This window comes from Myxine glutinosa, chromosome 14 (assembly GCF_964187855.1).
Source record: "Myxine glutinosa chromosome 14, kmMyxGlut1.1, whole genome shotgun sequence".
NCBI lineage: Eukaryota > Metazoa > Chordata > Myxini > Myxiniformes > Myxinidae > Myxine > Myxine glutinosa.
In genome coordinates this window covers 47,281,106-47,303,592 of record NC_136274.1, presented here as the reverse complement: position 1 = coordinate 47,303,592, position 22,487 = coordinate 47,281,106, and the positions used below count along the sequence as shown (strand labels likewise).

Below are 22,487 nucleotides of genomic sequence, written 5' to 3'. Positions count from 1 at the left end.
TGCAATGGAAAGCTGTACTCATTGGCACTGTGTATTTACGCAAATGGGGGTGGGGGTGAGGGGTGCGGATGGCTGGGCGACTGCTGTGACGAGATTTCAATGTTAAAGTGCTGCTCATGAATCGGGTCTATGAACTTGGTGAATAAGATTCAGAAGAATCCCAGAATGAAGAGTGACTAACTGCACAGGCTTTCACTGCCACTTATTCATTCATTCAACATGCTCCTGCCGTTTCAGTACTGCGTGCGCTCCGTGGATCCTTTGTCAACAAAGCTTCCAATCCAGAGCCTCAATCTCTGGATTTTAGATTCCCCACTTGGTTAACCATTTCCTCAATCCCATCTTTGCATTTCCCTTCAACCTTCCTCGTGGTCTCCTTCCTTCCGGCATCCATCTCTCCAGCTTTCTGGCTATCTGATCTTCTCCTATAAACCTCCACACATATCCAGTCCATGTCAGACCCTGCTCTTCGGCCAGCTCCCTTAATTTCCTCTGCCCAATTTTTATTCGCACTTCCTCGTTGTTGACTCTCTGCATCCAACGAATCCCAAGTATTCTTATCGGGCACCTCCAATAAAAATAATCAAACGGTCTCCTTTTCTCCTCCTTTGTCAAAGTCCAACTCTCCGACCTGTACAGCACCACAAAGATTTCTGTTGCTTGTACACCTTTAAAAAAAAAAAGACAGTCATGGCTCGTGGAAGAGCTAGAACACAGAATAGATCAGGATGCAACAGAACAAAAGGAAACCACAGAAAGAGAGGGAGAAACACTAAAGCAGGGATGAGAGAGGCATGATAGATGGAGACAGCCAAACAAGGGATGTGGGTAAGAATGAGGGGTAGGGGAAGACACCGGGGGTGGACAAGATGGACACAGGAGCATACTCTTGGGAAGGAAAAACTGGAACTGTGGAAAGAGGTGGGCTTGGGTGATGTTGGCAGAGGTTAATAGGGGTATAAAAGATCATGATTTGGGGTGAGGGGTGAGATGGGGGTGAACAGCTGTCTTGAAGACCTGGTACCCAGGGGGGCAAAATGGGTTTAACAGACATCGCGTGCTGTAAAAGGTTGGCTGACCAAAAATCATATCTATATCTATCTAGGAACAAAATGTATATGGATAACCTTGCCAACAAGCTACTGGAAATCTGTAGGAAGCCTCTATACAACATGACCCTATACGTGAATACGGTACCTTTAGAGGCGATCAGCCATTATGGTTTATCCATGTTCCTTGAGCAATGCTGAAGGAAAAACGTAATTATGACAAACCAAATATATCATAAATGAATTATTACTCCATGAACCATTTACATCTGAAATCAAGGCATATTTTGGGGCAAAGAAGAAGCACACATAATTACTCTGCCTTCATACAGAAGCAAGACAACGGACATCTCGGCATTGGAAGACTTTGCAGACGAAGATCAAGGTCCCACTCGGATCACAGCAGATGTAATCAACCAGGCAAAGGATCTTGTGGTCGCTGTATATACCAACAAGGGTGATAACTTCGAGGGCTCAGACCTTGGAAAGCTCTGAGTTCAACTCTGCTGAAGCTGCTACCACCCACAGAAAACGCATTCCAACAACATCTCAAACGTGCGGCATTGGCGACTGCAATCGACAAGAGTGCTCACATTTGCAAGCCAAGTGTCGAACCATGTGAGGACTATGGGTGGGCAGTGGATGATGGGAAGCTTTTACCAGTGCAATCCACACATCCGACCTGGCCACAGCAGATGATGCAGACGATCTCGTGTGGCTGCACCAAGGGCTGCAACACAAACTGCTCATGTGGGAAGAAGAACATTGCCTGTTGTATAGGCTGCCGCTGCCAGGAATCGATAGAGAAGTGCAGCCGTGCCCACTACATTGCCACCTTTGACAGCAGCAGTGAATCAGAAAATGATAACTAACAGCACCACAGAAATGCATCTTCTAATGTTGCGTTCACAAACAAAACAATTAAATTCAGGATTGAGTGTGCATTTAATTCTTTCATGTTTTGCCCCAAAATATGCCTTGCTGTTGAGATGTAAATGGTTCAGGGAGTAATAACTATTTATTTATGATATATTTGGTTTGTTATAATTAAGTTTTTCCTTCATCATTGCTCAAGGAACATGGATAAACCATAATGGCTGATCGCCGCTCAAGGCGCCGTATTCGCGTATCGGGTCATGTTGTTTAGGGGCTTTCTACAGATTTCCAGTAGCTTGTTGGCAAGGTTGTCCATATAGATTTTGTTCCTAGATAGATATAGATATGATGTTTGGCAGCCAACCTTTAACAGCACGCCATGTCTGTTTTTCCCAAAAAAAACTCGTTTGGCCCCCCTGGGTATGGAGGTAAGAATGACATTGAAGAGAATGTGGAAGTTTGTTCCACAGGCAGGAAAAAAAGAGGAACAAATGAGTGGAGGCGAGTTGTGATTCTGGATTTAGGTAGTTTCACCATAAAGGGGTTGTTGGTGACCGCATGTGCCCTGCAGAAACCTGGAGGCATGCTGGGGGGTGGGAGCACAGGAAGAAGAAAAGCGTGCAAGCACAGAAAATGTGGAAGAAGAAAGAGAGACCACTGACCTGTCTGCGATGGCAAAGTGATAGGCCCATAGACAGCTTCATTGTGGGAGATTCCAATAATCTTGAAGGCGTTGGTTTCCATGGTGTCAAGTTGAGCAAGGTGTGAGGCAGGGGTGCCAGACCATAGGGGTGAGCAGGAGGCATTATCAGGTTCACGTCATCTTGGTTTGCAGGTTCACATCCCTTTTTCCTCCAGAGATCTCTGCTCAGACGATGGAGCACCCCTGCCCCCCATTTCCAGCCTTCTCTTCACTTCCTTGTCACTACCTTCCTTATCTGTTATCTTGCTATCTTGCTTCCCCTAAGTGTCTTGCTAACTTCCTTTGACTACCAGCTTTGATAATGCTACCATACAATATAAAATTAATTTCCTCTGAAATGTTGAAAGGGCTGTATGCTGAGTACCATGGGAAAGAAGGTGCGGTGACGTCTCGGAGAGAAGGCCTTATCCTGAGAAAGAGAGTTGGAGGTTACCCATCTTGCTTTGAAGGATTAATGTCCGAAACGCCACGTCCGTGTACTGAACGAAGGGCTCATGCCCTATCAACGGTGGTTACCAAACCTCTCAACATTTGGCTGATAAAAGTTGTCACCCTTATTTTTCTCCCATCGCAGACCGACTCATCTTTATCAAGACTTGTTTCCCATTGGGCATAAAAATATCACCGTCCTTTGCAAAATAAATCCACGATAAAGACTGACCTAAAAATTATTTTTTTTGAACTAGAAATAAATCCAATACTTGCACCATCTGGCATCATACAAAGTTTACCTTCTTACCAGTATATTCTTAGGAGTTATTACTGTTTTTAACTTCTGGAACTCCATCCCCCCAATGTATCTTTTTTGCTGAAGCTTTCTCATAATTATTTATTTGCACACTCAATCCTGAAGGCCTTATCCTGAGAAAGAGAGTTGGAGGTTACCCATCTTGCTTTGAAGGATTAATGTCCGAAACGCCACGTCCGTGTACTGAACGAAGGGCTCATGCCCTATCAACGGTGGTTACCAAACCTCTCAACATTTGGCTGATAAAAGTTGTCACCCTTATTTTTCTCCCATCGCAGACCGACTCATCTTTATCAAGACTTGTTTCCCATTGGGCATAAAAATATCACCGTCCTTTGCAAAATAAATCCACGATAAAGACTGACCTAAAAATTATTTTTTTTGAACTAGAAATAAATCCAATACTTGCACCATCTGGCATCATACAAAGTTTACCTTCTTACCAGTATATTCTTAGGAGTTATTACTGTTTTTAACTTCTGGAACTCCATCCCCCCAATGTATCTTTTTTGCTGAAGCTTTCTCATAATTATTTATTTTCCTTGTTATAGACTTTCAGGATCCATATGCAGTGGTGGTTCTACACGAGAAGGATCTTGTGGTCATTGATCTAACCCAGAACAGGTGAGCTTTCTTGCATAATCAGCTATATATTTATTTATGTATTATCCCCAGCTGACTGTCTGTCTGTCCGTCACTCTATCTCCTCCTAAACGGTTGTGCAGAAATTTACCAAACTCGGTAGCAATGATCACCACATGGCAAGAAGGTGAGAGCGTAGTATATAATTTTTGTCCTTGTCCCCAGAGGCGGTTTTCGGGATTTGGCCCCCAATTCATGCCACGGGGGGTGGGTACTTGATATTGAGTCATTCCTGGTGGAACTTTTTTGTCATCTTTCAACCTTGCTTGAGGTGGGATGCGTGGGGATTTGTGATGGCACACCATCCACTTCACTCTAGTTAATTTTTACAGAAGGTACAAAATCAATTTCGCTGCCAAAATAGTTGTCGTCGGTTGGAATATTAATCTGTTCGAAAATGTTAAGCTTTACTTTTCAGCACTAAAGTTTTAGAGCTGTATATGCTTCAAAATCTTTTGAGAAATTTAAAAGTATCCAGCTGTTGCATTAGCTCGTATGAAATTGATATTTCTTTGTGACAAAAATTAATGTATTTCAAATGTGTTTGGATGCACTCTGTGGTTGACTCCGCTTCGTCACACAGAACAGCAAGTATCCCCGTCGACTTTCATGATGTTTCTTATTCAGAATGGATTTGACTGCTAATATTGACGGTGTTTGAAAGAAGATTCATTTGCACGCCTTGAATGTCACAATGTCACAGCTACCCGGTGTTCGACAATCCATATGCAATGGACATACATGAATCACCGGTGACCTGCTGTGAGTACTTTGCGGATTGTCCCATGGACGTTATCCCAGCCTTGTACTCTGTTGGAGCTAAGCAGAAGCGGCAAGGCTACAGCAAAAAGGTATGACAATCTAACCTGTGACGCTCTTTCACAATTATTAATCCATCAATGGTATATTTTGCTTGCATTCAATTCAAAAATGTCAACGTTGTAGTGGTTAAGCTTTTTTGAAAGCCATGTATATGGACAACCTTGCCAACAAGCTACTCAGATTGGAGGTTGTGTTCAACCAGGAACAGAGTTATGGGCTTTCATCATAACTTCCAAAATGTATACCAAGGAATGTTTTATTACAAATGAGCAATGGTGAACCTACTCTATTATATCTGTGCTGTTTTTTTGGAGATAGAATATAGTTTTGCATTGCACTTAGAGGAGGCTGAGAATGGGATGCACAAGCCTGGAGGTGGCCTATTATATACATGGTTATGCATTGTGCATGCGGTTGGAGGTGGCATGAGGTGGTGCACAAATTTTGAGAGGTCTGAGCTGGTGTGCACACTTGTGGATGGCCTGGTGTGGTGCATGTACTGATTGGGGGCCTGGGGTGGTGCTCGTACTGCAGGGTGGCCTGGGGGTGGTTTGCGTACTGTAGGTTGGCGTGCTTACTGAAGGGTGGCCTGGGGTGGTGCACGTACTTGAGGGTGGCCTGGGGTGGTGCGTGTGTACTATAGGGTGGCCTGGGGTGGTGCACATATTGAAGGGTGGCCTGGGCTGTTGCAGAGACTGTAGGGTGGCCTGGGGTGGTGCACATTCTTGGAGGCAAGCATGGGTGTGCTTATAAAATGAGCCCATTGTTGATGTTAATGTTATGGGCAATGGTGACGAGCACAGGCACACAATGCACCATTAATTTTAAATAGATACATTTTAATGGTAGTTTTATTAATTTTCTTTAAAAGCGATAAAATATGGTGCACACATGGACAAAACTACTTCTTTCATGTGGAGCTAAATGTATGCACTGAAATCAATGCAGTTTTCATTTTAATCATACTTGCTCTATTATCTATCTATAATTCCACTAATCTCTGTGTGTATGTTTGTTTGTATGTTTGTCTGTGACCGCTGTTTCTCGACAACTACCGGTCCGATATACTTGAAACTTGCCAGGTATATTGCTGGGGACCCGAGGATGTGCCTTTTCAAGGTTTTAAATTAATCGCAGAAGTAGTTACCGAGCTATGTCCAAAAAACGATTCAACCAATCAGAGAGCAGCGAGCTATCACGTGTGCCGAACGTGGCGAACAGACTCTGCCTCGGATGGCACATTTGAGAGCGTATTCATTTATTTCCCGTCGGCAAACTATGTTGCCGTTAAACTATGTTTTAAAACTAATTAAAACTAATTTGCGATTCATCGTAACTGCGATTCGTAACTGCCGTTCGCTTTGGCTTTGCGAATGGACCAAACCATTTCATGTAAATAGAGGGGGGGGATTGTCACCGTACTCGCAAGCCGTTCGCTTTGGACCAAACCATTTCATGTAAATAGAGGGGGGGGATATAATTTTAGATATAGATATAGTACGGGCATGCCCTAGTATCTTTAATTCAAGAAATGACTTTGTTTGTTTGGTTGTGTTTGTTCCTTGTGAAATCGCAAGTACATTCATTTCCTGAATACGTTTTTTGGGCTCTCGGTCATCTACAGGTCGCAATTCTAGACCAATCGTCACAAAGTTTAGCCAACTGCTGAAGCTAGTCAAAAGCTAGAACCTTATTGTTTGTGAGGTCAAAAGGTCATGCTCACTAAATCTTCAATTTTCTTCCAGTTGACTTGAAATTGTGAACAGAGTTTGTATATTGTGTCAATGACACCTATTGTCTGAGGTCAAAAGGTCAAAGGTCCAGATCACCAAATGTCAATTTCATTCCTATTGACTTGAAATTTGAACAGAATTTGCATATTGGGTCACTGGAATTCTCTCTAGAAATCAAGACTCTCTGCTCACGTCACTCCTTCATTCCTCTTTACTCCCGCCTCTGGAACAAACGCCCTCACTCTCTTAAATCCCACTCCTCCCTCCAAGTCTTTAAAACAGCTGTTCACCACCATCTCTTATCTTCCTCCATCCAAAACCTTGATCTCTTCTACCCCCGTTAATTCAAATCCTGGAAGTTGCAGCAGTGTCCATGTGTTTCATACATCTCCCAACACCTCCCCCCCCCCCCCCACCCCCCCCCCCCCCTCCACCCTCCGCCTTCCCATGCCTCTTCTCCCCAAGGCCAATCACTCCCATAGATCTTCCGATGTCCCTGTTCTCTGCTGTTGTACTTGTGTGCTTCCCTCTCTCTCCCCATCTTGTCTCCCGCTCCCTTTATTGTATGTTTTGTGTGTGCCCGTTTGTTTTTCTTGTGGTATTAATGTTAGCTCTTACACGAGCCTCGATCTTGTATACAAAAAAACAAAAACAAAACTGAATTGGTTCACCAATAATCACAACGATCTATATAGCCGCTTTGACATGTCATGATTTTCATGTTGACATTTTCACCCCAAAAGGGACTTTTTGTGATTGTATTGTTGCTATAACCCTTCAAATGGTTATGTCAAATTGAAGAGAACTTGTGAGGTACCCGTGCTTTGCACGGGTGGGAGGCCAGAAGCAAACAGACTATGCAGAAACGGCAAATGCTGAAGCATAAAACCAATAAATTCCACATTCCTGTAGCAACTTAAGTCGCACATCAGACATGGACAGCAAGTTCGTGAAGGGGAACTCCAGCCTAAACAGGAAGGGGAGATGAGAGAAATCCATTCAGGGCCACACGTTGACTACGACCAGAGAGGACGTCCGCAAGCCATGCGTGGAGATTTCCATGGATACCATAGGAGGAGAGTTTGGTGAGCAGAGCGGGGTGCCAGACCGTATCGAAGGCACGTGATATGTCAAGGGAGACAGCTCTAATTTCCTGTTTGGCATTGAGGACCTCCATCCATTGTTGAGACAGCAGAAGCAGTATGTCCAGAGTAGAGTGACCTGGTCTGAAACCAAATTGATGATCAGAGATCAAGCCATTGGAGAAGAGGAAGGATTTGATATCCTAAACAATGATGGATTCCATGACTTTGCTGATTAATTGGTAGCAGGCTGATTGGTCTGTAGTTGCAAGGATCTGTTTTTGCACCTTTTTTGTGTAAAGCGGTAATGTTGGCTGATTTCCAAGCTGATGGCAGATGACCTTGAGCAAAAGAGAGGGTGAAGAGAACAGAGAGAGGGTGTGAAAGAGCGGCAGACCAGGAGTTTAGGACCCGTGGGCTGGTGCTGTCTGGTCCAGTTGCAGAATCAGAGTCGAGGTTTGACAGAAACTTATCCACCTTGTCAGGAGAGAAGGACACAGAGTCCAGGAGAAACTGGGTACGACTGGGTACGGTGGATACAGATAGAGACAGGTTTAGGACACAATATTTTGAGGCAAACACAGAGTTGAGGCATTCAGCTTTTTCACGTGCGTAGTCAACTGTGTAGCCATTTGAGGTAAGGGAGGGGATGGTGGGGGAACAAACATCAGAATCAGATTTGACCAGACGCCACCAAGATTTGGAAGAGGGAGACAGGTTTGAGAGTGCAGTCTTGAGAGTAGAGAAATATTGTTTCCTGGCTCTCCTGAGGGTGGACACACACTTGTTCCGGGCTTTGTGAAAGTAAATGAGATTGCCGAGTTTTTCAACACGAATGGCATATCGGGTGTGCAGCACGCATCTGGAGGCAAGGAGTAAGGTATGGTGTCGGGGTTTCCCTGGTACACGTGTGCAGAACCAAAAGCGAGAGCTTGGGTCTGTGGGTGAACCACATGACCCAGAGGGTACGGAAATTGTAGTTGGCAATGGTGTAGAGACGGTGTATGTTGAAGACAGGACGAAGACAGTGTTAGAGATTAGAGGGGTTAGTGACAATGTAAATTGAAGAGTTGGGAATGGATTATTTGTTGAATTGGTAGATGATAGTTTAGCGCCTTTCTTCTACCTCGTTGTCCCGACAATTGAAGGATGAATGGAGGAACGCTTGTTGTGAGTGAGATGAGGTGTGATTGAGGTGTGAATGAGGTGCATGGTGAAATTTTTTTTGCGTGGAAGAAAAGATTGAATGAATGATACCAGGTGGGTGTTGTGGATCAGAGTACACCCCCGATGGAGACGAACCCTCGCCTGCATTGGCATTAGAATAGAGGGAGTTCAGACGTTTTGGAAATGGATGACGTTCTGTGGGTGGTGCTGTGTGTAGAAAGTTTTGTTTTGCGAAGGTGCAATGGTGTTGTTGAGAGGCTGGGAGTGTGGCACGTCAATTTGTCCTCTTGTAGGGGAGGGGTAGGGGGGTACCCCGGGCACTGAGAGCTCGCCGGCCAGGTGAAGCCGTGGGGGTCCAGGGGGACCAGTTCAGTGTTGTTTAGTGGGCACACTGCCCAGCCAGGATATCGTGTGATGCCACAGTGTGAAAAATTTGAGGGCCGGGCCCAAATTTGTAAGAGCACCAACGCGTGGGACGACGGGTAAATTGGTTGCATAGAACCACTGTAGGGGGGGTGTAATGGTAAAAGAGAAATGAGGTTTGTAAATGTTAGGTTCGAGTAGGGATGCTCCCCCTTGGTACCATTGTGTGTGTTTGTGGCCGCTGGGATAACGGGGTTGATGAATTGGTCTTTGCGAGGACTTGTTGTGTCCCAAAATGTTTAGTAGGGCTAGCCCCCCCCCCCCCCACCCCCATATGGCCTGCCGTGTTAAGGGTGGATGTTCGGAAGGTGCCCCTCTTGGAGAATTTTCTTTTACAGGTCCTGGGTTGGTATTTGTAAATAACTTGATTTGTTTGTGTTTGCCCACCGGTAATGTGTTGTAGTTTCAAAAAAAATTCCAGCAATTTCGGTTGCTTTTCCTTTGTTGTAAGGTTGTCGTGTGAGTCTGTTAGTTAGTCCCCGATGCATTAGGTGGGACATATCTAGTTTAAATTGTCACACACAAGGGGTAGGGTTAAGAGTCAAAATGTAAGTAGTTAGGGGATAAACACGTGCCGCACTATGTTTGTTTGTTTTTGTTAAAGGTAATTGTAAATGGCCCAACTCACCTTGCATTTCACATGTGTGAACGACTCGGAACGAGTCTGGAGAGGAGAGGGAGTAGTGTTGCGGTTTTGAGAAAACACTAAAAAGTAATAGCAACAACCATACTTAAGACAAGGTCCCTTGGAATAGTTATTTCATTGCAGACCATTATGTTCGCCCCCTTCCCCTTATTTCGGGTTATTATGTCGTTTATGCATTGGGAAAGCGAAAGATAGCCTCCTCCACTCATAAGGGATCATTTGCCAGGCATTGCATGCAGGCTCAAAAGCACACCAGCCAAGTGCGTGCTCAACTTTACCTGTCGTGCTGGAGTCCACGAGATGAAGCGACACTCCACCAATCAGAGCCTGAGGAACTCCAGGAGAGCTTGTGGGGTGGAGTAACGGGCTCCACCAATCGGGAGCCAGGACATCCTCCAACACCCCCCCTCACTCCCCCCCCCCCCCCCCATCCTCGGTGAGGGTGGACAAAGGGCGATTCAACGCGTTTTTGCACTCTTGGTTTTTGGACATTGTTGACCTAGCACGTGCCTGCATTACGCTCTCTCTGCCGGATTCACCGAGCACGTGCCTGCATTATTCTCGCTCTTGGCTTTTGGACTCTGTCGGCAGTACACGTGTGCTCCTTTCTTGGTCGGACCCTCTCACAGGCCTCAGTACGTGCCTGCATTACTCTTCGCCTTGGATTCCATTGGCTGTACACGTGTTCTTGGACTCCCTCTCGGTGCACGTGTGCACGACACTCACTTTGTGCACGTGGCCACGACGTATTCTTTACCCTGCACGAGATCACGACGTGCTTACTCCATCTGTCCCTGGTACTCTTCCCTGCACGGTTCCCGGCACACTCACTCTGCTGAGTTCCCAACGTTCTTTACCTGCTCGTGTTGGGGACTGCCGTTTGCCGGCCAGGTGCTCGTTGGTGGGGTCGAGACAAAGGTCGTCACGAGGAGAAGCATTAGTAACATCATGGTCATTTCGCTAACAGGTTCCCAACGTTTGTTTTCCCCTTCACCTCTCCCATGAATGTGTGCTGGCGCCTTGTGTTTATTCGTAGTGATCGTAATTAGGCGTAGAATAAGCTAATTTTCTGCTTCTTGTCCCTTTTTCTTTCCTATCAATAATTTCACTGCAAATATTTGTAAATAAATCAAATCGTTAAACGTTTCCTTTCTCTCTGTCCAAGGATGTCTCTTCCACCATTGATCCGCCATTGCTCACACCCAGGTTAACAATCCGCCGTAACAAAATTAGCATTACCCCGATGGTTACCAACGGTTTTGCTCGGCCATCTAAATTTCCATCCAGGAACAAAATAAAGTGGTACACCGCCGGAGTGAAGGTATGTAGGTACGTTCCCCGATTTGGACTGATTTGGACCGTCACGTGGTGCAGGTAAGCTATCGCGTGACAGACCAATTGGCATTTGTAGTTGCTGGTTCGCAACCTGCCAAAGTACGAATTTATTCATGCGTGGCAGCCACAGCTCCTGTAAGTTCGGGAGGGAACGGAGGCTAACCCCCTCGTAGTAGACCTGAACCCCGGGCCGTGACAATATCATAGAAGTGGGGAATTAACCTATACGTTTGGATGAGTTATTCGCGAGTTTATATAATTATTTATATATTTTTTTACATTGAATGTGATGTGGATGTGAAGTGTTTTTTTATTATTTTTAAAAAAATTTTGTATACAAGATCGAGGCTCGTGAAAGATCTAACATTAATCACACAAAAAGTCAAACCGACACAAACCGACACATAAAACACAAAATAAGGGGAGCGGTAGACAAGATGGGGAGAGAGGGGGAAGGACACAAACACAACATTTGAGAGCAGAGACATCGAGAGATCTGTGGGAGGGAGAGGGCTTGGGGGGAGGTGGGAGAGGTATAAAACATATGGACACTGCAAGGACTTCCAGGAAAGAAGTTGGAATTTCAAAAAAGTGGATCTGGGGTGAATTAACGGGGGTAGAAAAGATCAAGGTTTTGGATGGGGGAAGATAAGAGATGGTGGTGTACAGCTGTTTTAAAGACCTGGAGGTGGGAGTGTGATTGAAGGGAGTGGGGGAGTTTGTTCCAGAGGCGGGAGAAAAGGGGAATGAAAGAGTGAAGGTGAGCAGAGAGTCTTGATTTTGGCAGTTTAACCATAAGGGGGTTGCTGGCAGATCTTGTGCGACCTGTAGGAATATTTGGGGGACAGAGCACAGAGAGCTGGGGGAGCAAGGCCGGAGAGGAGTCGGTAGAAGACAAAGACCACCAACCTGCCAGCAGTGAGTGAGTGAAAGGCCCTCGGAGTTAGCTTCATTGCAGGAGATTCCAAAGATTCTGAAATTTTGATTTGTTTGTTTGTTTTGTTTTGATTTGAAAATTGAAAATTTGAAAAAAATGTGAAAATTTGTTTCATCTGTCATTCAAATCCAAGGAATTGTTAATTGGTGAAAGGCCCTACTTTGACTCTTGATACAAAGAGGTATTTTCATCCACGACGTAGCATTCATCCATGTGCCAGATCTTAAAGCCCTTTTGGAAAAGCGTACCTTGTCGGTCTCTGCCAACTTGTGCCATGGCTTAATGTTTGACCTCCCTCCCATCAGCCACTTCGCTCTTTCCCCCCCATCTGCTTCATACATTTCCTTTCTTCGCATCTCCTCACTCTTCACTCTTCCCAACATTCCTGCCTCTTTTGTTCCCACTCTTCTCCTCACCGTCTTTCTCTCTCCTATTTTTCCCTCATCTTTTCATTTTCTCAATTTTGAGCATACATTATTGCACGGTATTCAATTCAGCAGTACACTTTTGAGCTTTGACCTTAGTGAAATTACCCTTCGACATGAATGGGACGCACACAATCCACCATATAAAACGTAATGTCAGTTTGTGTTTGTGTAGATGTCTGCACCCCTTCATAAGGATAGGTTTTAAAGGCCAATCTTTTCACACGAATGTGTTCACTATGGTCTATTTTTGATGATAAAACAAACTGGAAAAACATTTTCCAAAAAAGAGTAATTATGTCTCTTCCATTGGAATTGTAGATGGTGGCTTGTAAACAGAGCCTCAAGGGCGGTGTGCAGCAGCATTTTAAAAAATCATACAAGGAGCAGGGAAGTGGAATTCGCTGCACGTGATGTAAAACGCACGCAGAGTAAAATGAGTGTTCATTTACATCCATATGATGTCTAATAAATAAAGAAGGTATACGCAAACCTGTCGGCCGAGGCTTCAGCCTTTGGTACACTCGCGAGGCTGCACCGTCAAATAAGCTGTTCCAACCTATCATATTTGACGGGCTTTTTACTAGTGGTTTAATAACAGCCATTGCATGCATACAAACCTCTTCCTTTGACGCGTGCTACTTGATTCTTAATTTTTAGCTCACCTGGAACGACGTTCAGGGGAGTTTATGCGATGGCGCGTCGTCAGTCCGCCCGTCTGTAAACACTTGAAACTTCTCCGAAACCGTTGATGGGATTGTGACCACATTTGGAAATCTTTGATATTTGCCAAATATCAAATTTGGCAAACAATTGATATTTGTTATGTTGTGACTAAAGTTTGTTCACAGCATTAAAAAAAATCGGGGTCTAAGAGGGTCTACCGGTGGTCAAAGTTGATCCAGGTTTAACCCCCCAAAATAGGAATTTGCTTTTTCCTCTGAAACTACACACACTATTTCTATGAAACTTCACCACAACCTTCATCATCCGTGATGTACCAATGTTTGTACAAGGCATTGGAGAAATTTGGGTCTGAGGAGGTACACAGGGTGGGAGGGAGGGGGGCGTTTCCCCCCAAAATAGGTATTTTTTTGTTTCGTTGTTTAAAGTCGTGTGATTATGTTAGTCTGATTCTACTGCCCTGTCTTCTAGCGATCATTGAAATTGGTTTTAAATACCTTTAGTCTGTAAAGTATATGGTTTATTCTACCAGGTGAGCACCAGGGGTATTGCCCCTATGTTTATTTTATTTTGGAGGCATGACAAAAATATGTGGCAATTATGACTAACAGCATTGAATCGTGTGTACTTCACTCATGTGTGCCCTAGGAATGGCCAATCAATGGAGGCAGCTGGGAATTGGGAACTCAGAGCTTTCCAGAGATCATAATAACTGGGTGAGGCTGACTTTCACGCATTGCTTTCTTCACTGCTCCCCAAACGTATTCTCCCCAAACGCACGTGCTCCCTTTTCCCCCTCATAGCCCTCCAATTGCATGTGCACTCGGTATGGATCCCACACATGGTTCGTTTCTTACCTCTTCCCCGTCACTCTGTGACAGCAAAGTAGGAATGATCACCGGCATACAGTTCCACCATTCACGTGCCCGGAACTGATTGTTCGAGAATCGTTTATTGCACCTCCAAAGCCTGGATTATTCATGTGTTTGCTTTATTAGATTTTATCATATTTATTATTGCTGCTGTTTCTACTGAGTTTTAACTGCCGTGTCCGATGCTTAGAATCCCAATGCAGGACAAAGGCCCCATCGACCCGTCAAGCTTTGGGTTTTTTTTGTTTGTTTGTTTTAATCATAACCCCAGTGTTACAACATGACTTGTGCTCTTATCACCATCTTCAATCAAAATATTCAGAAGTAATCGATGCTCAATGGCAGCTCCTGAAGCTTCCTTATTCTGTCCAATACAGTCATACATTACTCAGTTTGGAAGCATAATTCGAGCCGTTTTTAAACGGTTCCTCATCCATAACTGGCCAGGATCTGGAAGCCTGATGTCTTGTCTTTTAAAAGCGGGCTTCTTCCCCCGTATAAAGTGCATTTGACCGCTTCTTTCACACCATTGTTGATGGATGATGTGTCACTTGCCAATAAAAGAGGTTTTCATGGTTGCGCTGGATGAAAAATGATCTCTGTTAAAAAACCATCAAAGCATGGGTGACAGTTTTCTTTTCATTAACTTGAAATTCCTCCTTTAAAAAAGCTTGGGAATCTATTACCTGCTTTTTTATACATTCTTTTATTTTTAACCCGATCAGCTGATTCAAATGCACATCGTGTCCCTAGGCTTACATGCGTATAAAAATTGCTCTCGCCCACCTGAAGAACCATTGTAAATGAACAACGGTCTTTGTTAATCCCAATGAAGAGCTGTGCCAGTGTTCATCCAAACAACTTTGGCATTGGTCATGCCCTCCCTCTCCGTTGATAATTAATAAAGGTGGCAAATTGACTGTTTTGTCTTGCGTCGGGCTATATTTGCAAAATATGGCTATAAGGTTCTCGGATTAAAAAGCTTTTCAAAACAAATGCTTCCTGGTGCTTCCTGCAAACTATAACGGCACATGGTAGAGTGAACACCTCTGCCAGGTTGAACAGTTTACAATTTGTAGGCAATTTGGTAACAAAACGCACCTGAGTGGGTAATGCTTTTTTCACTGCGAACAAGGTCGAAACCACTTTGGTTATTAATTTGGGTAATTTTGCCAATCGAATTTCCCCAGGTGTTATCAATGAAAACCAATTGGTTTGTATTTGAAGGGTGGCAGGCAGACACGCACACAGACCGAAGGAAATAAATAACCACTTTAATGTCAAGAAACAATGTAAACGGGGTCTCCGGATGATGAGATTAGTTACGACACTTGACAACAGTTAAGAAAACGAATCTCATTCGGACATCACGCACACAAGGAACCATCCACACAAAAACTGGGGAGATCGGGATCACGGCAAGAAAATCCCAGTTTTATATGGGCAGCGGTTTATGAAGTCACGACGTGATGCCAGCTACGTCCTCACAGCTGCCAACACTCACAAAGAGTATCTCGACCACTCTACTGGCCCAGAGAGCAGAGACAGCATTCCTCCTTTGACTGTCCTTGCCCCTGAGGCATCCTTGTCACCGATCCTCACCAATCACGCGTTGTCAATGCCTCATGACAGCGCTGTGGCTCAATCGGACTGCCCTGATCCTGAACCATTTGGCACCGTGGCCACTGAGCAGCATGGTCCATTGGCATGTTGCCTTTGTCGCCGCCTATCAGGCGAAGTCGTGTTGGTGGATCGGAGCTCCTTACTTTTCTCCAGGTTGCAAGTGATGAGTTGGATGGGTGTGGATGAACGTAGACAATGAGAAGGCCTAAGCCAGACACCCGTCTTGTTCGATAAAGGAGACACATGACAAAATATCCTTAACCCTCAATAGCCACTAAAACTTGGAATGTAGTTTCACAGCAGTGCGTAAACAAAGAGGACGACTTATCTCTATCCACCTGTTGTTAATACTAGACATGTAAGAAGGTCCTATGAGGTATGTAAACATAAATGTGGGCAAACATAGTACTATAGGGTTATCGACCCTCTTTCAATCGAATTTCAATCAATCGACCCTCTTTTTGAATTAACAAAACCCCTGGTGCTTCCCCCCAAAGAAACAGTGTTGGCGTGTGACTGCAAACACATTACTGTATGCACAGCTTTAAAAAACGACGTTACATTCCGATACACCAAATGCATCGCATGTTGCATTTGCAGTGCTTTTCTTAATGGCTTCTTTATGCAGAATGCAGAGACACAAGCAATGAATTTGTTGATGTTGTGATTTATGTTTCCAATCAGAACTTTCTTACCATGTTTTGAATGTATACAAAAGGCTCCCGTTGTATACGAGCAAACTTTTGGGTTGTGTGATCGAGGTATTTTATATTCCCTTTTTAATAACAATCTCCACCACAATTTGGCCACCAAGGCTAAGATCATTTTAAAGTCCCTCACAGGCCTTATATTAGACCCTTGGCGGGTGGGAGGGGGGCTTAATTTGAGCACCACTCTTTGATAAGTTAATAGTTCCTGTTAAAGCAATTTTTCAGGATAAGGAATACAGTAGGTGATTTTCCATGTGGTTTATGAACTTCCCAAAGGTAATTGCTGATTATATCCATTCAGACGTAGCTGCTCAACAATGTTGTCATTTATTTTCTTGATTGTTGCAACAATCCATTTTGGTACTTTGATTGTTAGTCATCTGATGAAGACACATTTTAGTTATAATGATGACTATTAAGCTTGATAAGCATGGAGGATCATGGGTAATTTTAGCATTTCACCACAATTGAATATGTTATACGATATATTCCACCCCCCCCCCCCACCCACAATTTTTTAAGGCCATCGTCCCTGCTAGAATGGGGGTTAGCCTTGCGGGCCCCATCACAATCATCATGGTTCCCTTTTTTTGAGGCAATGTTCTTTTAATGGTCGGATGCCCTTCCTGACGCCACCCCTTTGAGTCGCCTCTTACGACACACAGGGATACTGTGTACCTATTCTAAACCGGCGCACACACTGGCACATTCATCCCAGCAAGCTGGTACTCGATTTGCTGACCTCTGAATTTGCTGAAGGATCACAGGCTGAGTCAACCCCCCTGGCGTTAATTCAACGATCGACCGGGATTCAAACTCAGGATCCCAGTATCCCAAGCCAGCACCATAACCGCTAAGCCAACACCAGGCTCTTTCTCACTTAGAAAGAAAAGAAAACAAATGTTTATACTGTAAAAGTCGGCATTTGCATGATGGAGGATTTGACTTTGTTATTTCATCTTCCCAGACATGCGGATGGCTCGGTGAAATTCTGGGACGCCTCAGCAAGTAAGTAGTGATGAAGTACAACTGGCGTATTGGTAAGATGTGCTTGTTATAGTGACGAGCAGAATGCCCGACCTACAGGCGATCTTGTTCCAAGCGTGCAACACATTCTTCTGATGTATCCCTTTAAATTATTTTGGCGGTGTATAGGCAGAATACCGCTGTCTTGATCTCTCCTGAAAACAAAATTAAGGGATACATGTATGAAGCAAAAACATGCGTACTGCTTATGTGCACATATAATACATCGTGGTTTATATAGCTCGGATAATTCCAATTGCATCTCCCACTCCACCCCCCCCCCCCCCCACCCCCTCCCTCTACCTCCAAAAGAATGTGGAGAAAGTTCTTTCAACCTTTGACTCGGACTCTGCTTCTGGACTTGACAGCATTGGCTCACGTGTCATAAACATCTGCTCTGCTGCTCTTGCACATCACCTCTCTGCCCTTTTCACCCTTTCACTTGTGCCTGATCATCTTCCATCTGCTTCAAAATCTGCCAACATCACCGCACCACACAAAAAAAGTTGCAAAAATGGATTTCCTCAACGACAGACCTATCAGCTACTTCCAATAATTAATCAGCAAGGTCATGGAATCCATCATCGCGGTTGATATGAAATCCTTCAAAATCTCCAACAACTTCATCTCAGATCACCAATTTAGTTTCAGGCCAGGTCACTCCACCTTCGACATGCTGCTAATACTCTCCCAACAATGGATGGAGGCCCTCAATGTCAGACATGAGACATATCTTGAGACACATCTCTGGACATATCTCAAGCTTCCCAAACAGTCTGGCATCCCACCTTGCACACCAAACTCTCTGCCTACGGCATCCAAGGCCAACTCCACACACTGCAAGTCTCAAAGAACCCCAGAATGTCATCACGGGACCTACAGGTGGCAATTGCCACTGTTGATGTCAAAGTGCATGAGTCTACCATTAGTAAGAGGCTGCACAAATTTGATCTACATGGGAGGTGTGCCAGGAGGAAACCTTTGCTCTCCAGAAAGAACATCAGGGCAAGACTAAAGTTTGCCAATGAACACCTTGGCAAAGACCAGCACTACTGGAACAATGTGCTCTGGACAGATGAGTCAAAGGTAGAGCTATTTGGCCACAGTAGCAGAAGACATGTTTGGCGAAAACCAAAGACAGCATTTGACCACAAGAACCTGATACCAACTGTAAAGCATGGTGGTGGAAATATTATGGTTTGGGTCAGCTTTGCTGCATCAGGGCCTGGGCAGCTCACCATCATATAATCCACTATGAATTCTTCATTGTACCAGAGGGTGCTTGAGGATAATGTGAGGCCATCTGTCGGAAAGTTGAAGCTCAACCGAAGGTGGACCTTGCAACATGACAATGACCCTAAACATACCAGTAAATCCACCAAGGAATGGCTGAAAAGAAAGAAATGGAGGGTTCTGGAATGGCCAAGTCAAAGCCCGGATCTAAATCCTATCGAGATGTTGTGGGGGGATTTGAAACGAGCTGTGCATGCAAGAAACCCCTCAAACATCGCACAGCTGAAATAATTCTGCATGGAGGAGTGGGCAAAAATTTCTCCCAGTCGATGTCAGAGACTGGTAGACAGTTATAAGAAACGCCTACTTGAGGTTGTTTCTGCCAAAGGGGGCAATACCACCAATTAGAGCCAAGGGTGTACTTACTCTATCCACATGCGAAATTTGCATTTATGTTTATTTAATTTATACAATGGACTGCAAAATGTAAATGTTTCATGATATTTGTTATATTATATCACCTTTACCTACCAATATTGTTGAAATGAAGATCAAATAGCTGTATGTTGAAATATGTTGAAAAAGTCAAAACTTTACATGGGGTGTACTTACTTTTCACGTGACTGTGTATATATTTCTTTGGAAACTTTGATTTGCCTTTGGAAACTCGTTGCTCTTCAATCAGAAAATATTAATAATGTGTAATTTTCCTCACGTGAGGAAGCGAAGGAACAATTAGTTGTATATGGAACACAAATCCACGTCCACCACAATCACGAGCTGAAGTAATACATGGGAAAATGTGGAAATACCGCACTGTACCCGGAGAAATACCTTGGCGATCACATTAGGGATTCAGCACACGGATGTTGAAATCGGCTCGGAAGGCGCGTTGGTAAAAACTAAAGCGAAACTCTGTTTCTTTACTTATTATGCCTTTCAACGTTCTCTTAATTTATAATCGTTTCCTCATGAAATGTCTTTTTAATGCTGTACTTAAAACCATTTTTATATGACTTTACATTAGTGACAAAAATCAAGACAAAAAGCAATTGAAAAGGTAAGGTTGAGAAATGATACACGCTGCCCAGATTACGGCAAATTAATGATCGAATGTGACGAATACCAAGAGTGGTAGTTATGCGCGATCGATCGATGCCTGCGTGAACAATGGATTCATTGACAGCGCAGTGCGATCGGTCGACAGCGCAAATCCATTGATGGCGCATAACACACATATACATATATATATATATATATATATATATATATATATATATATATATATATATATATATATATATATATATATATATATATATATATATATATATATATATATATATATATATATATATATATATATACACACAAAGAATTAAGTTAAGCACCCCTACACAACGAATTAAGGTAAGCACCCCCTAATATATATTCTTTGTGTATATGTATACATTGGCATATATTCTAAGGTATGTGAGATCAAATAATGATTGGTATGACATTAGCAATTATCCAGTGATGAAATGCAGATGAGTGCACTCATCTGTGACGCCCATCGCTCGTGCAGCACGATCACGTGGGTCCTACACACGTTATTGACGCAAAGATCGCTAGAGGTCTTCTCAGAACAATGACTGTACGTTAGAAAACATAAACGTCATCCACACTGTCCGTGATGGACCTATAGCTCCATACTTAAATTGAGGTGAAAATATGCCTAAAATTCCCAAAAAAATTCACCTTAAATTATTCAGAATAAAATATTGAAAACGGCATGATTGTTATGTTTTTATGTGACCATAATATCACTTCTCCAGAAAATATAGCAATATCATGGGTATATTACACTGTTTTGACGACAACAAACTTGTAATGTGCGAGGTTGTAAAAAAACGGGGGGGGTGCTTAACTTAATTCTTTGTGTATATATGTAGTCATGTGAAAAAGTAAGCACACCCCATGTAAAGTTTTGACAATTTTCAACATATTTCAACATACAGCTATTTTATCTTCATGTCAACAATATTGATAGATAAAGGTGATATAATATAACAAATATCATGAAACATTTACATTTTGTAGTCCATTGTATAATTTAAATAAACATAAATGCAAATTTCGCATGTGGAAAAAGTAAGTACACCCTTGGCTCTAATAGGTGGTATTGCCCCCTTTGGCAAAAACAACCTCAAGTTGGCATTTCTTATAACTGTCGACCAGTCTCTGCAATCGACTGGGAGAAATTTTTGCCCACTCCTCCATGTAGAATTCTTTCAGCTGTGCGATGTTTGAGGGGTTTCTTGCATGCACAGCTCGTTTCAAATCCCCCCACAACATCTCGATGGGATTTAGATCCGGGCTTTGACTTGGCCATTCCAGAACCCTCCATTTCTTTCTTTTCAGCCATTCTTTGGTGGATTTACTGGTATGTTTAGGGTCATTGTCATGTTGCAAGGTCCACCTTCGGTTGAGCTTCAACTTTCCGACAGGTGGCCTCACATTATCCTCAAGCACCCTCTGGTACAATGAAGAATTCATAGTGGATTATATGATGGTGAGCTTCCCAGGCCCTGATGCAGCAAAGCTGCCCCACACCATAATATTTCCACCACCATGCTTTACAGTTGGTATCAGGTTCTTGTGGTCAAATGCTGTCTGGTTTTCACCAAACATGTCTTCTGGTACTGTGGCCAAATAGCTCTAACTTTGACTCATCTGTCCAGAGCACATTGTTCCAGAAGTGCTGGTCTCTGCCTCGGTGTTCATTGGCAAACTTTCGTCTTGCCCTGATGTTCTTTCTGGACAGCAAAGGTTTCCTCCTGGCACACCTCCCATGTAGATCAAATTTGTGCTGCCTCTTTCTAATGGTAGACTCGTGCACTTTGACATCAACAGTGGCAAGAGCTACCTGTAAGTCCCGTGATGACATTCTGGGGTTCTTAGAGACTTCTTTCAGCATCTTGCGGTCTGATCTCGGGCTGAACTTGCTGGGGCGGCCTGGCCTGAACAAGTTGGCAGTTGTTTGGAATCTTCTCCACTTGTAGATGATCTTCCAGACAGTCGAATGATTGATTTCAAATTGTTTGGAGATCTTTTTAAATCCCTTCCCGGACTCGTAGGCATCTATAACTTTCTTTCTGAAGGCCTCAGAGAGCTCTTTTGATATAGGCATGGTGACGCCGCACACATCAACAACAAAGAGCAAACCAAACTAAATGTCTGAGGTTTAAATAAGACAGGTTCCTTGAAGATCCTCTCTAACGATGTGTTAATCATTTGCACCTGAGCTGGTGCACCTGATTCTAATTTTAGGTATTTGAAGTAGTGATAAATGTAGGGGTGTTCTTACTTTTTCCACATGCGAAGTTTGCATTTATGTTTGTTTATATTATACAATGGACGACAAAATGTAAATGTTTTATGATATTTGTTGTATTATATCACCTTTATCAATCAATATTGTTGAAATGAAGATCAAATAGCTGTATGTTGAAATATGTTGAAAAAGTCAAAACTTTACATGGGGTGTACTTACTTTTTCACGTGACTGTATACACACACGACGGGCAGTCAATAAGTAACCTTGAAATATTTTTCACAACTTGTTTATTGCATGTACGTGTGTACCAACTGTTATTTTTCAACATGATCTCCATTGCGTTCAATGTATTTTTACAGCGCTTTACTAAGGCCTGGATTCCTCTCGCGAAAAAACTCTATTGGCTGCTTGTGTAGCCATTCGTGCATTGTC

The 22,487-nt window shown here is 43.5% G+C and overlaps 1 protein-coding gene across 9 annotated transcripts in view; it reads left to right on the top strand.

Moving 5' to 3' along the window:
• Positions 1-22,487, top strand: part of STXBP5 (syntaxin binding protein 5) — a 282,257-nt gene that overhangs the window by 222,285 nt on the left and 37,485 nt on the right. For all 9 annotated transcript variants that reach the window (XR_013621432.1, XR_013621431.1, XM_078768412.1 and 6 more), the window contains exons 11-14: positions 3,928-4,000; positions 4,722-4,869; positions 13,921-13,988; positions 17,445-17,485. Coding sequence is in view for 7 of the 9 variants with exons in the window: in XM_078768412.1 (XP_078624538.1) it covers positions 3,928-4,000; positions 4,722-4,869; positions 13,921-13,988; positions 17,445-17,485 (330 nt within the window). In the remaining 2 variants the exon portion in view is untranslated. The remainder of the gene's footprint in view (positions 1-3,927; positions 4,001-4,721; positions 4,870-13,920; positions 13,989-17,444; positions 17,486-22,487) is intronic.